A 16,059-nucleotide genomic window follows, 5' to 3' on the forward strand; every position below is an offset into this window, starting at 1 on the left:
ATTCCTACACATTTACCACACACATTTTCCTACATGTTCCACACACATGAGGACGGCCTCAACCAGGATCTTGGGTTCATGTCCCACTGTCTGTAACCCCCACGACTTGCCTGGGCTTGCAATATCTCACGAACTCTCCTGGCTTGAGACAATTTACACCTCTTTAACCTGCGCTTAACCCTCTCTCCACTAGCATTGTCTGCACCTGTAAGGACCTGATTACCTGTTAAGACTCACATTCCAACCATTATCTTGTAAATTGAGTCTGCCTACACATGCCCTGATAGTCAGCACGGATTCGTGAAGGGCAAGTCGTGCCTCACAAATTTGATTGAATTTTTTGAGGAGGTAACTAAGTGTGTTGATGAAGGTAGGGCAGTTGATGTCATATACATGGATTTTAGTAAGGCGTTTGATAAGGTTCCCCATGCTCGGCTTATGATAAAAGTAAGGAGGTGTGGGATACAGGGAAAGTTGGCAGATTGGATAGGTAACTGGCTATCTGATCGAAGTAAGAAGTCTCACAACACCAGGTTAAAGTCCAACAGGTTTATTTGGTAGCAAATACCATAAGCTTTCGGAGCACAGCTCCTTCGTCAGATGGAGTGGATATCTGTTCTCAAACAGGGCACAGACACAGAAATCAAATTACAGAGTAAATTTCATTGGATGCGAAGTAAATTTCTGTAATTTGATTTCTGTGTCTGTGCCCTGTTTGAGAACAGATATCCACTCCATCTGACGAAGGAGCTCTGCTCCGAAAGCTTATGGTATTTGCTACCAAATAAACCTGTTGGACTTTAACCTGGTGTTGTGAGACTTCTTACTGTGCTTATCCCAGTCCAACGCCGGCATCTCCATATCTGATCGAAGACAGAGGGTGGTGGTGGATGGAAAATATTTGGACTGGCGACAGGTTGCTCGCGGAGTGCTGCAGGGATCAGTGCTTGGTCCTCTGCTCTTTGTGATTTTTATTAATGACTTGGAGGAGGGGGCTGAAGGGTGGATCAGTAAATTTGCTGATGACACCAAGATTGGTGGAGTAGTGGATGAGGTGGAGGGCTGTTGTAGGCTGCAAAGAGACATAGATATGATGCAAAGCTGGGCTGAAAAATGGCAAATGGAGTTTAACCCTGATAAATGTGAGGTGATTCATTTTGGTAGGACTAATTTAAATGTGGATTACAGGGTCAAAGGTAGGGTTCTGAAGACTGTGGAGGAACAGAGAGATCTTGGGGTCCATATCCACAGATCTCTAAAGGTTGCCACTCAAGTGGATAGAGCTGTGAAGAAGGCCTATAGTGTGTTAGCTTTTATTAACAGGGGGTTGGAGTTTAAGAGCCGTGGGGTTATGCTGCAACTGTACAGGACCTTGGTGAGACCACATTTAGAATATTGTGTGCAGTTCTGGTCACCTCACTATAAGAAGGATGTGGAAGCGCTGGAAAGAGTGCAGAGGAGATTTACCAGGATGCTGCCTGGTTTGGAGGGTAGGTCTTATGAGGAAAGGTTGAGGGAGCTGGGGCTGTTCTCTCTGGAGCAGAGGAGGCTGAGGGGAGACTTAACAGAGGTTTATAAAATGATGAAGGGGATAGATAGAGTGAACGTTCAAAGACTATTTCCTCGGGTGGATGGAGCTATTACAAGGGGGCATAACTATAGGGTTCATGGTGGGAGATACAGGAAGGATATCAGAGGTATGTTCTTTACGCAGAGAGTGGTTGGGGTGTGGAATGGACTGCCTGCAGTGACAGTGGAGTCAGACACTTTCGGAACATTTAAGCGGTTATTGGGTAGGCACATGGAGCACACCAGGATGATAGGGAGTGGGATAGCTTGATCTTGGTTTCAGATAAAGCTCGGCACAACATTGTGGGCCGAAGGGCCTGTTCTGTGCTGTACTGTTCTATGTTCTATGTTTGTGAACCCAACTCTTCACTCAGTTGCTGAAGGAGCAGTGCTCCGAAAGCTTGTGCTATCAAATACACCTGTTGGACTTTAACATGGTGTTGTGAGACTACTTACTGTGCTTACTCCAATCCAATGCCGGCATCTCCACATTACAGTGGAGAAGGAAGCCATTTGGCCCATCGAGTCTGCACAGACTCATCCCATCCAGGCCCTATCCTCGCAACTCCACATATTTACCCCATTAATTCCCCTAATCTGAAAATCTTGGTACAATAAGGAGCAATTTACCATGGCCAGTCCTCCTAAACCGCACATCTTTGGCCCAACTCTGACTATAATTAAGTTTTTTTAAAAAGGCATTCAGAAATTTGCTCAGAACAGTGTCAATTTCAACATATTTCATTTGTTGAGCTGTTTCACTGTATGGCTAACCATCCATCACAACAAGATTGCCAGTGTGTCACCTTCGCATCCAATGAAATAAATGGAATGCTTGACCATAGTGTAATTTTGGTGCCTGGCTATTTTTTCACTGTAGTTGACGGCACATGGTGGAATTTGAATTCAATAAAAAATATCTGGAATTAAGGATCTACTGATGACCATGAAACCATTGTTGATTGTCGGAAAAACCCATCTGGTTCACTAACGTCCTTTAGGGAAGGGAATCTGCTGCTCTTACCCGGTCTGACCTACATGTGACTCCAGAGCCACAGCAATGTAGTTGACTCTCAACTGCCCTCGGGCAACTAGGGATGGGCAATAAATGCTGGCCTAGCCAGTGACACCCATGTCCCATGAATGAATTTTAAAAAATTATTGTTGACAATCAAAGTATCCATACTATAGTCTCTTTCTTTTCTTTTAAAGTGCATCACCTCTCACTGATCAGGTTTTTTATGAAACAGAGGTTAATCCCCTTTACCTCGTGTCGTAATCTGGTAAAAATATTTGGCAAGGTGTTAACTGTTCTTAATTAACGTTTAGAGGTTCATTAATATAATTGACATTTGCTTTAAGAAAATAATTAACAAGTTATTTTATTTGAATAACTAGTGATGCACCATCGATTATGCAAAGACTCGTTGTTGCAAAATAACAGGCTTTTATTTACGAAAGAATTGGAGCACACCCGAACCGATAGCTAATCCGAACTGAGGCAAAAGGCGCGGAGAGCAGTCGCCTTTGTACCAGAGAAGGTGCAGAGATCTGAGTGAAGAATCATCATGTCTGGCAGAGGGAAAGGAGGCAAAGGACTGGGTAAAGGCGGAGCAAAGCGGCACCGCAAAGTGCTCCGTGATAATATCCAGGGCATCACCAAGCCAGCAATCCGCCGCCTCGCTCGCCGTGGCGGTGTCAAGCGGATCTCGGGTTTGATCTATGAGGAGACTCGCGGGGTGCTGAAGGTTTTCCTGGAGAATGTGATCAGGGATGCGGTCACCTACACTGAACACGTCAAGCGCAAGACGGTCACTGCCATGGATGTGGTGTACGCTCTGAAACGCCAGGGCCGCACTCTCTATGGATTCAGCGGCTGAACAACTGCAACCTTCCTACCGAACACACAACAAAGGCTCTTTTCAGAGCCACTCAGCGCCTCACAGAGAGAGCAGTGACCTGGGGACGGGGGCTGGGATAGGCTGTTCAGTGGTGGAGATGAATATTTGCTTTGTTCAGGTTGAATTTAACATTTCATTTGCAGAAAAAAAAACTAGATGGCCTACTCCTCCTATTTCTTATGTTCTTATGTTCTTAGAAGGGCAGAGTCCCGGATTGAGGCAGCAGGGGCGTGTCCAGGCATATCACACAAACAGACAATATTACAGTGGTTCACCACATTCACCCCCTGTTCAAAAAAAGTTCGGCGGGGGCGAGGTGGTGGACCGACAGTCACAGAGTTACAAGTTCAGTCTCTCCGGGGGCTTGATCTGCCACCGCGACCGCCGCAGTGTCAGCCGTGGTGCTGGTTCAGGAGGCCGCGGTGGTGAGTCAGACGCCAGTCCGTAATCGGTGAAGCCGTCCGTAGCCCCTTCAGACTGCCGAGTGTGTGGAGGCTGCTCCTGGGGCTCAGTACACGGGGGCTAGATGAGCGTGCTGTGACCCTGGTGCATCATGGGCGACGTTGGGAGCTGGGGGTGAGGGGCCGTGGGACGTAGTACCTGCGGGTGCCAGGTCGCGAATTGAGACCGTGTCCTCCAGCCCGTCGTGATACGCCACATAGGTGTATTGGGGGTTGGTGTGGAGGAGTTGGACCATTTCGACCAGGGGTTCCGATTTATGGGTCCACACGTGCTTCCGGAGCAGGACAGGGCTTGGGGACGTCAGCTACGACGGTAGTGAGGTCCCCGAGGAGGACTTCCTGGGGAAAACAAACATTTGTTCATGAGGCATTGGTAGCCGTGCACGGTAGTGACCTAATTGAGTGTAGCGCATCAGGGAGGACCTCTTGCCAGTGGGAGACTGGAAGACCCTTAGACTAATAAAACGGCCTTCCAGACTGTCGCGTTCTCCCTCTCCACTTGTCCGTTCCCCCTGGGGTTGTAGCTGGTGGTCCTATTCGAGGCTATACCTTTGGAGAGCAGGTACTGGTGCAGCTCGTCACTCATAAAAGAGGAACCCCCCGGTCGCTATGAATATCGCTAGGGAAACCGAACAGGGTGAAGAGGCTGTGCAGGGCCCTGACGACCGTGACCGAGGTCATATCCGGGCAGGGAATAGTGAAGGGGAACCGCGAATACTCATCGATGACGTTGAGGAAGTATATGTTGCGGTCAGAAGAGGGGAGGGGGCCTTTGAAGTCAACGCTTAGGCGTTTGAAAGGGCGGGTGGCTTTGATGAGGTGCGCTCTGTCTGGCCGATAGAAGTGCGGCTTGCACTCCGCGCAGACTTGGCAGTGCCTGGTTACAGACCTGACTTCCTCGATGGAATAGGGCAGGTTCCGGGCCTTGATGAAGTGGAAGAACCTGGTAATCCCCGGGTGGCAGAGGTCATCGTGGAGAGTCTGTAACTGGTCTAGGTTCACGCTAGCACAGGTCCCCCGGGACAGGGCGTCTGGGGGCTCATTGAGCTTCCCAGGCTGGTATAAAATGTTGTAATTGTAGGTGGAGAGCTCGATCCTCCACCTCAAAATCTTATCATTCTTGATTTTGCCCCGCTGCGCGTTACTGAACATAAAGGGAACGGACCGTTGGTCTGTGAGCAGCGTGAACCGTTTGCCAGCTAAGTAGTGGCGCCAGTACCGTACAGCCTCCACGATGGTTTATGCCTCATTTTCGACAGAGGACTGTCGAATTTCAGGGCCTTGGAGGGTGCGCAAGAAGAAGGCCACGGATCTGCCTGCCTGGTTAAGAGTGGCGACTAGGGCAAAGTCAGATGCATTGCTCTCCACCTGGAATGGGATGGATTCGTCGACAGCGTGCATCGTGGCCTTCGCGATATCTGCTTTGATGCGGTCAAAGGCCAGCCGAGCCTCCGCCGCCAGGGGAAAAGATGTGGATTTGATGAGCGGACGGGATTTGTCCGCATAATTGGGGACCCACTGGGCGTAGTACGGGAAGAAGCCCAGGCATCGCCGCAGTGCTTTGAGGCTGGTGGGGAGGGGAAGTTCTAGGAGGGGATGCATGCGGTCAGGATTGGGGCCGATGACCCCGTTCTCCACAACACAACTAAGGATGGCGAGGCGGCATGTGCGGAATACGCACTTCTCCTTATTATAGGTCAGATTGAGGAGTGCCGCAGTGTGGAGGAATTTTTGGAGGTTGGCGTCGTGGTCCTGCTGATCATGGCCGCAGATGGTGACGTTATCTAGGTACGGGAAGGTGGCCCGCAGCCCATTCTGGTCCACCATTCGGTCCATCTCACGCTGGAAAACTGTTGGTGACGCCGAAGGGGACCCGAAGGAAGTGATAGAGACGGCCATCTTCCGGGCGGATAGGGAGCTGGTGGTTTGCAGACTTCAAGTCAATGGTGGAGAACACCCGATATTGTGCAATCTGATTGACCATGTCAGAGATGCGGGGAAGGGGGTACGCGTCCAGCTGTGTGTATTGGTTAATGGTCTGACTGTCGTCGATGACCATGTGATGTTTCTCCCCAGTCTTAACAACCACCACTTGGGCTCTCCAGGGGCTGGTACTGGCCTCAATGATCCCCTCCCCAGGAGGCGTCGCAGCTCAGACTTAATAAACGCTCTATCTCCAGTGCTGTACCGTCTGCTTTTGGTGGCAATAGGCTTGCAGTCGGGGGTGAGGTGTTCAAAGAGTGAGGGAGGGGCGACTTTAAGGGTCGAGAGACCACAGGTGGTGTGTGGTGGCTGATTTAATAGCTGCGGATTGCGGACGGAGATTGGGGGAAAAGGCCCATTATATACCATGGTGACGCTCCCATGGTGACACATGAAATCTAGCGCCAGTAGTACGGCAGCACAGAGTTGTGGCAGCACGAGGAGCCTGCACTTCTCGTACACCGCGCCCCGTACAGTCAGAGTTGCCACACAGTAGCCGAGGACATTCACCGGCTGGGACGTCGAAGCCATGGAGATTGATTGCTGCATCGGCAGTACTGGCAGTGCGGAGCGACTCACCGTGTTAGGGTGGATAAAACTCTCCGTACTCCCCACTGTCAAATAAACAGTTTGTAGTGTGACTGTTTACCTTGATGTCCATCATAGACCAGGCGAGTTGGTGAGGCCTGGACTGGTCCAACATGACCGAGGCCACCGTCGGATTAGGCGAGGAGCCGCACACGGTGGACGGTTCCCAAAATGGCAGCCCACGTGGCTCGCACATGGCTGACGTCATCCAAGATGGCGGCCCCCGTGGGTCACACGCGGCCGATGGCGTCGAAGATGGTGCCTCCGCAGATCGCATGCGGTGCTGTTGGGCCTGGAGGCCGATTTTGCCCTGCAGACTTTCAAGTAATGGCCCTTCTTACCACAGCCGGAGCAGATCGCATCTTTCACTGGGCAGTGTCGTCGTGGGTGCTTCTCCAGGCCACAGAAGTAGCACCTCGGGCCTCCGGAGACTGCCGCAGTGGTCAGTTCGGTGTCGGGACGGGGTGTGGCGTAGGTTTGCGGCTCTCCCAGGTACAGAGATGGCGGCGGTCGCGGGGTCCACGGTGCGCCCTCGTGGTTGGCGGTGTCGGCCTCGAGATTCCGAAAAGCCACCTCCAGCGAGCCGGCAAGCGCCACAGTCTTCTGCAGGTCCAGCCCACCTTGTTCCAGTAGACGCTGCTGGATATAGGTCAACCTGATGCCCGCGACAAAGGCATCTCTAATCAGGTCGTCGGTGTTTTGGGTGGCTGTAATGGCCTTGCAGCTGCAGGCTCTGCCGAGTGCACACAGTTCGCGCAGGAATTGTTCAGTCGATTCCCCCGGCTGCTGTCTGCGAGTGGCCAGCGGATGTCTGGCGTAGACCTCATTCGGCTGCCGGTTGTACTGGCCTTTTAGGAGATCGATTGCCTCCTGGTAAGTTTCCGCGTCTCGGATTATCGCGAAGACGTGAGCGCTAACGCGGGCGTGGAGCACATGTAGTTTGTCAATGTCGGTTACGACGGCAGAGGAGGAGGCGATGAAGGTCTTGAAGCAGCACAGCCAGTGATCAAAACAGTTTGAGGCCCCAACAGCCTGGGGGTCCAAGTCAAGTTTATCAGGGTTTAAGAGTTGCTCCATCCCAAAAACTTTAGTAAATAACATTGATGCACCATCGATTATGCAAAGACTCGTTGTTGCGAAATAACAGGCTTTTATTTACGAAAGAATTGGAGCACACCCGAACCGATAGCTAATCCGAACTGAGGGAAAAGGCGCGGAGAGCAGTCGCCTTTATACCCAGAGAAGGGCGGAGTCCCGGATTGAGGCAGCAGGGGCGTGTCCAGGCATATCACACAAACAGACAATACTACAGTGGTTCACCACAACTAGGAACTTTAACTAAACAAGTAACGTTAATTAAGGTACGGTTCGACTGAAATGCTGTTCAAACATTCATTACTAAAACAGTAATAACGGAATTTTAGTCACTCTCAAAGAAATTATACAACCAGGCTTGATGAAATTCGGAAGCTTTTGGAGTTCTTCTGTAGTTGTCTGCTGTCTGTAAAGTCTCTCTAATTCAGTATCCTTCTGTTAGATAGCTGGATATTTCTCTGAAGAGATACTTAAACTGGCAGGGTGAAGAGCTGCTCTAGCGATGAATGCTGGCTTTTGACTGGCTGCTCTGACCTCTGGAGATGTTCTCCCAGAAATAGCTGTTGCTTTTATACCCGTGATGACCTCGCAATTTTCTTACCCTTGGGTTTGTTTGATGCTGTCAACACTATCAAATTCAAATCTGATAGGCTCTTAATAGTTAATTGTCCCTTTTAAACTGATAGGCTGGCAGAATGCAAAAGCCTGTTACCAAGTCAACCCTGATGCTTGGTCCTTTAGAAACAAATGTTGCAACCCGGAGTCTGTGTGTACTGAACTCTGCATTTCAGCACAGATCTCAAAAACAACTTTTAAAGGGACTGCACACTGTTTTCTTTCCCTCTAACATTTTTTTACAATTCTTTTATATTTTTACCAACATTCTTTATATCTTTCCAAACTCAACTTCACAACAGGGTTAAATACCATCTACCAGTGCTCTGCCCAGTTGACCAACCCATCTATATCTTCCTGTAACCTGCGACCATCTCCTTCACTATTAACCACCCCACCAATTTTGGTGTCATCTGGAAACTTGCCCAACAATCCCCCCCACATTTCCATCTTTATTACTTATGTATATAACAAACAATAAGAGTCCCAGTACTGATCCTTCTGGTACAAGACCTAGGCCAGAAACTCCAAGATGTATAATGTAGAAAGCCTAGGCCCTAAGTTTTCACATTTGCATTTGGCATCGGTGAGCATAGAGTCATAGACGTTTACAGCATGGAAACAGGCCCTTCGGCCCAACTTGTCCATGCTACCCTTTTTTTTTAAACCCCGAAGCTAGTCCCAATTGCCCGCGTTTGGCCCACATCCCCCTATACCCATCTGATTCATGTAATTGTCTAAATGCTTTTTAGAAGACAAAATTGTACCTGCCTCTACTACTACCTCTGGCAGCTTGTTCCAGACACTCACCACCCTCTGTGTGAAAAAATTATCCCTCTGGACCCTTTGTATCTCTCCCCTCACCGTAAACCTATGCCCTCTAGTTTTAGACTCCCCACCTTTGGGAAAATATATTGACTATCTAGTTGATCTATGCCCCTCGTTATTTTATAGACCTCTATAAGATCACCCCAAGCCTCCTATGCTCCAGAGAAAGCGGTCCCAGTCTATCCAGCTTCTCCTTATAACTCAAACCATCAAGTCCTGGTAGCATCCTAGTGAATCTTCTCTGCACTTTTCGTAGTTTTAATAATATCCTTTATATAATAGGGTGACCAGAACTGTACACAGTATTCCAAGTGTGGCCGTACCAATGTCTTGTACAACTTCAACAAGATGTCCCAACTCCTGTATTCAATGTTCTGACCGATGAAACCAAGCATGCTGAATGCCTGAATGTGACAGGTGGACAGAGTGGCGAGGAAGGCATTCAGCATGCTTGGTTTCATTGGTCAGCACATTGAATACAGGAATTGGGACGTCTTGTTGAAGTTGTACAAGACATTGGTAAGGCCACACTTGGAATACTGTGTACAGTTCTGGTCACCCTATTATAGAAAGGATCTTATTAAAGTAGAAAGAATGCAGAAAAGATTTACAAGGTTGCTACCGGGACTTGATGGTTTGAGTTAGAAGGAGCGGCTGGATAGACTGGGACTTTTTTCTCTGGAGCGTAGGAGTCCGAGGGGTGATCTTATAGAGATCTACAAAATAATGAGGGGCATAGATCAGCTAGATAGCCAATATATTTTCCCAAAGGTAGGGGAGTCTAAACCTAGAGGGCATAGGTTTAAGGTGAGAGGGGAGAGATACAAAAGGGTCCAGAGGGGTGGTTTTTTCACATAGAGGGTGGTGAGTGTACGGAACAAGCTGCCAGAGGTAGTAGTAGAGGCGGGTACAATTTTGTCTCTTAAAAAGCGTTTAGACAGTTACAGGGTAAGATGGGTATAGAGGGATATGGACCAAATGCAGGCAATGTGGGAGTTTAAAGAAAAAAAGGGCATGGACAAGTTGGGCCGAAGGGCCTGATTGCATGCTGTAAACTTCTATGACTCTATCTCTTTGTTCTATAACTCTCCCCAATGCCCTTCCATTAGCGAGTAAGTCCAGCCCTGATTCGATCTACCAAAATGCATCACCCCACATTTATCTAAATTTAGCTCCATCTGCCATTCGTCAGCCCACTGGCCCAATTGATCAAAATCCCGTTGCAATCCGAGATAACCTTCTTCACTGTCCACTATGCCACCAATCTTGATGTCATCTGCAAACTTGCCATGCCTCCTAAATTCTCATCCAAATCATTAATATAAATGACAAATAACAGTGGACCAAACACTGATCCCTGAGGCACACCGCTGGTCACAGGCCTCCAGTTTGAAAAACAACCCTCTATAATCACCCTTAGACTTCTGTCATCAAGCCAATTTTGTATCCATTTGGCTACCTCACCCTGGGTCCTGTGAGATCTAATCTGATGCAACAACCAATCATGCCGTACCTTGTCAAAGGCCTTGCTAAAGTCCATGTAGACAACATCAACTGCACTGTCCTCATCTACCTTCTTGGTTACCCCTTCAAAAGACTCGATCAAATTTGTGAGACATGATTTTCCACTCACAAAGCCATGCTCACTGTCCCTAATCAGGCCTTGCCTCTCTAAATGCCTGTAGATCCTGTCTTTCAGAATACTTTCTAACAACTTACCCACTACTCAATGGCCTGTAGTTCCCAGGCTTTTCCCTGCAGCCCTTCTTAAACAAAGGCACAACATTTGCCACCCTCCAATCTTCAGGCACCGCACCTGTGGCTGTCGATGATTCAAATATCTCTGCTAGGGGACCCGCAATTACCTCCCTAGCCTCCCACAATGTCCTGGGATATACTTCACCAGGTCCCGGGGATTTATCTGCCTTGATGCGCTTTAAGACTTCCAGCACCTCCTTCTCTGTTAGGACAAGACACCACTATTTATTTCCCCAAGTTCCGTAACATCCATGCCTTTCTCAACAGTAAATACTGATGAGAAATATTCATTTAGGATCTCACCCATCTCTTGTGGACCCATACATAGATGATCTTGTTGATCCTTAAGAGGTATTACTCTGTCCCTAGTTACTCTTTTGCCCTTTATGTATTTGTAGAATCTCTTTGGATTCTCCTTTGCATTACCTGCCAAAGCAATCTTGTGTCTCCTTTTTGCCCTCCTGATTTCTCCCAACTCTGCTTCTACACCCTCTATACTCTTCAAGGGATCCACTTGACCCTAGCTGCCTATGCATGTCATGTGCCTCCTCCTTCTTGACCAGTGCCTCAATATCCCGAGTCATCCAAAGTTCCTTACTTCTACCAGCCTTTCCCTTCACTCTAAGAGGAATGTGCTTACCCTGAACCCTGTTTAACACACTTTTGAAAGTCTCCCTTATACCAGACGTCCATTTGCCTGCCAACAGACTCTCCCAATTAACTTTTGAAAATTCCTGTCTGATACCATCAAAATTGTTCTTGCCCCAATTTAGATTTTTAACTTTGGGTCAGACCTATCATTCTCCATAGCGATCTTAAAACTAATGGAATTATGGTCACTGGTCCCAAAGTGATCCATCACTAACACTTCTGTCATCTGCCCTTCCTTATTTCCCAAGAGGACGTCAGGTTTTGCCCCCTCTCTTGTCGGACCATCCACATACTGAATGAGAAATTCCTCCTGAATACATTCAACAAATTTCTCTCCATCCAACCCTCTAATATTATGGCAGTGCCAGTCAATGTTGGGAAAGTGAAAGTCCCCTACTATTACCACCCTATTTTTCTTGGAGCTATCTGTAATCTCCTTACATATTTGCTCCTCAATTTCCTGCTGACTATTTGAGGGCTATAGTATAACCCTATCAAAGTGATTTCCCCCTTCTTATTTCTCAGTTCTACCCATATAGACTCAATGGGCGAACCTTCGGATATATCCCCTCTCAGTATTGCCATGTTGTTTTCCCTAATCTAAAGTGCAACTCCCCCTCCTCTCTTATCTCCTGTTCTATATTTCCTATATCATCTGTACCCTGGAACATTGAGCTGCCAGTCCTGTCCCTCCCTTCGCTATGTTTCAGTACTTGCTATAATATCCCAGACCCATGTACCCATCCATGCCCTAAGTTCATCTGCCTTGACCGTCAGGCCTCTTGCATTGAAATAAATGCAGTTTAACCTGGACTTCCCTTGCTCTGCTTCCCTCTGCTCTTGCATAAGGAGTTTCACTCCAGGCATGATTTAAATGACCCACTTGAAAGCTTTTAGCAAACAAAGTTTATTTAAGACCACAGATAAATATAATAAAAATATTTAGCATGACTTTTACCAATTACAAGAATGAAACATGATATAGTATAAATCTTAACAGCTTGCTATGATATTCCAAGTCATAGAATCCCTACCGTGCAGAAGGGTGCTATTGGGCCCATTGAGTCTGCACTGATCACAGTCCCACGCTTGTCCCTCTGACACTGAGGGGGCAATTTAGCATGGCCAATGAACCTAAACCGCAGATCTTTGGACTGTGGGAGGAAACCGGAGCACCCGGAGGGAACCTACGCAGACACGGGGAGAACGTGCAAACTCGAGGCCGAATTGAACCCAGGTCCCTAGTGCTGAGAGGCCGCAGTGCTTACCACTGTGCCGCTCAACAACATCCCACAAGCATACACCCCCTTCTAGACTTGGCACAAAAAGTAAGTATGCTAATGTGATGCTGAATCTTCAGCTTTTTAATACCTGCTCTGTATTGGTACTTTAAATGTTGGATTAAGTCTCTGAGGTTTCCCAGTCATGGAACTTTCCCAAAAGCCTCGGTAGAGAGAGACACACAAAATTACACTGCCATCTTCCACTAGTTTCTAACAGCAACAAAACCGAAACTAAAAACTTGGACTTTCTGTGGAGGGAAACTGTCCCAGGCATCACCTAACCTGTCAATCATGCTCCACCCAGTGATCCCAAGGGATCATTAAAAACCACAGGACCATGCATTCGTCCAGAATAAAATAAACATGATGTCCATTATATTGCTTCAGTAACAATTAGAGACACCGGGTGCAGTCAAAACAGTGCCAAATTAAAATGCTGGGAACGGCTTGAAAAACCTGCAAAAAAACATGATTAAGATACATTTCTGAAAGGCACAGTATCGTCGCAACAGTTCTGTGAATTCCTTACAGTTGTTGGCAATGCGTGTGGAGAAAATTGGTAGAAAGAGGTTGGAAGGAAAGTAAAAGCAACTGGGATCTTTTTTCTCTGGGACAATCCGGCGGCTAGAATTCAGTAGGGGTCAAAACCACATCAACATAGGGACACTTTGGCAAGTGGCAAGGTGCTACAACTAAGTGTCAGTGACAGCAGTATGCAATCAGATTTACTGAGACCAGAATGAGATTATTTCTCCCACTTTCATCTCAATGTTTTTAGTGATTCCTTCCCGTGTCGTGCCTCAGACTGAACCATCCATTAGTTAAGTTTCTAACCCCTTATCCTCCCAATACTAAATGCCTTCTTTCACTTCAATAACACAATCCATCCATAGAAAGGGTGCAGAGGAGATTTCCAAGGATGTTGCCTGGATTAGGTGGCATGCCTTATGAGGATAGGTTGAGAGAGCTAGGTCTTTTCTCCTTGGAGAGGCGAAGGATGAGAGGTGACCTGATAGAGGTGTATAAGATGTTGAGGGGTATTGATAGAGTGTATTCTCAGAGGCTTTTACCCAGGGCTGAAATGGTTGCCACATGAGGTCACAGGTTTCGGGTGCTGGGGAGTAGGTACAGAGGAGATGTTAGGGGTAAGTTTTTCACTCAGGGTGGTGGGTGCGTGGAATCGGCTGCCGGTAGTGGAGGCGGATTCGATAGGGTCTTTTAAGAGACTTTTGGATAAGTTCATGGAAGTTAGTAAGATAGAGGGTTATAGGTAAGCCTAGTAGGTAGGGACATGTTTGGCGCAACTTGTGGGCCGAAGGGCCTGTTTGTGCTGTAGCTTTTCTATGTTCTATCTCTGTTCCTGTTCGGCCCACCTGCAACTGAACTCATCCACAAGATTATCACCTTCACATTTCCAAAATGCTTGTAATTGGCCCCTTTCACCTTCCACAAACTTCATTTCATCAAAAACTTTGTTATACATTATCCTGCACTATGTCCTATTTGCTCATCATTCTTTCCCTCATTATCCTTCATTGTCCCTGGGCCCCTCCAAAGCCTCAATTTCAAATTCTCATCCTTTCATTTAATTCTTTTCATGACGTTGCTCCAACCCATTTTGTAACTTTCCATAGCTCAGTCCCCAGCCCCTGCCAACTGTTAACATTTGAACCCTACCTGACAAATGTAATGGAACAGAGGGACTTTTGTTGGGATTTACTTCCTTTTGCATTCTCCATCTCCTTTCCTTAAGATCTTCTTTGAAACCCACCTGACCAAACATTTGGTCGCAGCTTTCCTCCTCTAGTTCACTGTCCATTTTTTTCGCTATGTCTACGTGAAACACTTTCTGCATTAAAGGTAATTAATTGAATGGATAATACGATACATTTGAATACACTCCCTGATACTGAAATTTCAAGATGTCAAATCTACAAAGGTAGAATTTTACCATTGCAATAAAATTAGATAATGTAAAACCACAGCATTTTTGTTGCAGAAACAAATAAATTATAATCTGTAATTGTTTGTTTTGCTATGGGAAATAGAAGCATTATCCAAACCACATAGTTGCTGCAAATATATTGCAAACAGGTATTTCTAATTTCAATGTACTTCTTTCTTGGAGCTAATTAATTCATATTTTTTGTAAAACTTACAAAGTATTCTGAGGTTTTCCAACTGGACATTAAATGTCTGATATTCAATTATTTTTATAGAAATGTCGGGTGTGCAAGGAACGTGGTGCATCAATAGGCTGTGCCATTACGAAATGTCCGAAGAGCTTTCATTTTCCTTGTGGTGTGGAGAACCAGTGTATTTTCCAGTTTACCGGACAGTTTGCGTAAGTTCTCTGAACATGTTTACAAAAGAATAGGTAACAGTGTTGTCGGTTTCTTGTGTATTCAATGCCATGCTCGTTTTCCCCAGCCCACTGAAACAAAGAAAATAGGAGGAAACCATTCAATCTTTTGAGCCAGCTCCACCATTCATTATGATCATGGCAGATCTTGCAACGCAATGACCTGAGCCTGCCTTTCCCTCATACATTTTGATCCTCTTTGCTCTATCTAATTCCTTCTTGAAAACATACCATGTTTTGGCCTCAGCTGTTTTCTGTGGTAACGATTTCCACTGACTCACCACTCACGATGAAGAAATTTCTTGTCATCTCAGTCGTAAAAGATTTACCCCATATCCTTAGACTCTGACCCCTGGTTTTGGACACCTGCACTATCAAGAACATCCTTCCTGCATCTACCCTAGTCCTGTTGGAATTTTATAGGTTTCTATGAGATCCTCCCCTCGTTCTTCTGAACTCTGCGAATATAATCATAACTGACTTGATCTCTCTTCACACATCAGTCCCAGCATCCCAGGAATCAGTCTGGTAAACCTTTGCTGCACTCCCTCTATAGCAAGAACACCCTTCCTCAGGAGACCAATATTATATACATTACTCCAGGCGTTGCCTCATCAAGGCCCTGTATAATTGCAACAAGACATCCTTGCTCCTGTACTCTAATCCTCTTGCTATGAACAAAGAACAGTACAGCACAGGAAACAAGCCCTTTGGCCCTCCAAGCCTGTGCCGCTCCTTGGTCCAACTAGACCAATCATTTGTATCCCTCCATTCCCAGGCTGCTCATGTGACTATCCAGTTAAGTCTTAAACGATGTCAGCGTGCCTGCCTCCACCACCCTACTTGGCAGCGCATTCCAGACCCCCACCACCCTCTGTGTAAAAAACGTCCCTCTGATATCTGAGTTATACTTCGCCCCTCTCAGCTTGAGCCCGTGACCCCTCGTGATCGTCACCTCCGACCTG

The 16,059-nt window shown here is 47.0% G+C and overlaps 1 protein-coding gene across 7 annotated transcripts in view; it reads left to right on the forward strand.

The window, feature by feature from the left end:
• The window catches only part of g2e3 (G2/M-phase specific E3 ubiquitin protein ligase), a 328,981-nt gene that overhangs the window by 128,068 nt on the left and 184,854 nt on the right, over nt 1-16,059 (forward strand). For all 7 annotated transcript variants that reach the window (XM_078233704.1, XM_078233706.1, XM_078233703.1 and 4 more), the window contains one exon: nt 14,952-15,076. In XM_078233704.1, the coding sequence (XP_078089830.1) occupies nt 14,952-15,076 (125 nt within the window). The remainder of the gene's footprint in view (nt 1-14,951; nt 15,077-16,059) is intronic.

This window comes from Mustelus asterias, chromosome 18 (assembly GCF_964213995.1).
Source record: "Mustelus asterias chromosome 18, sMusAst1.hap1.1, whole genome shotgun sequence".
NCBI lineage: Eukaryota > Metazoa > Chordata > Chondrichthyes > Carcharhiniformes > Triakidae > Mustelus > Mustelus asterias.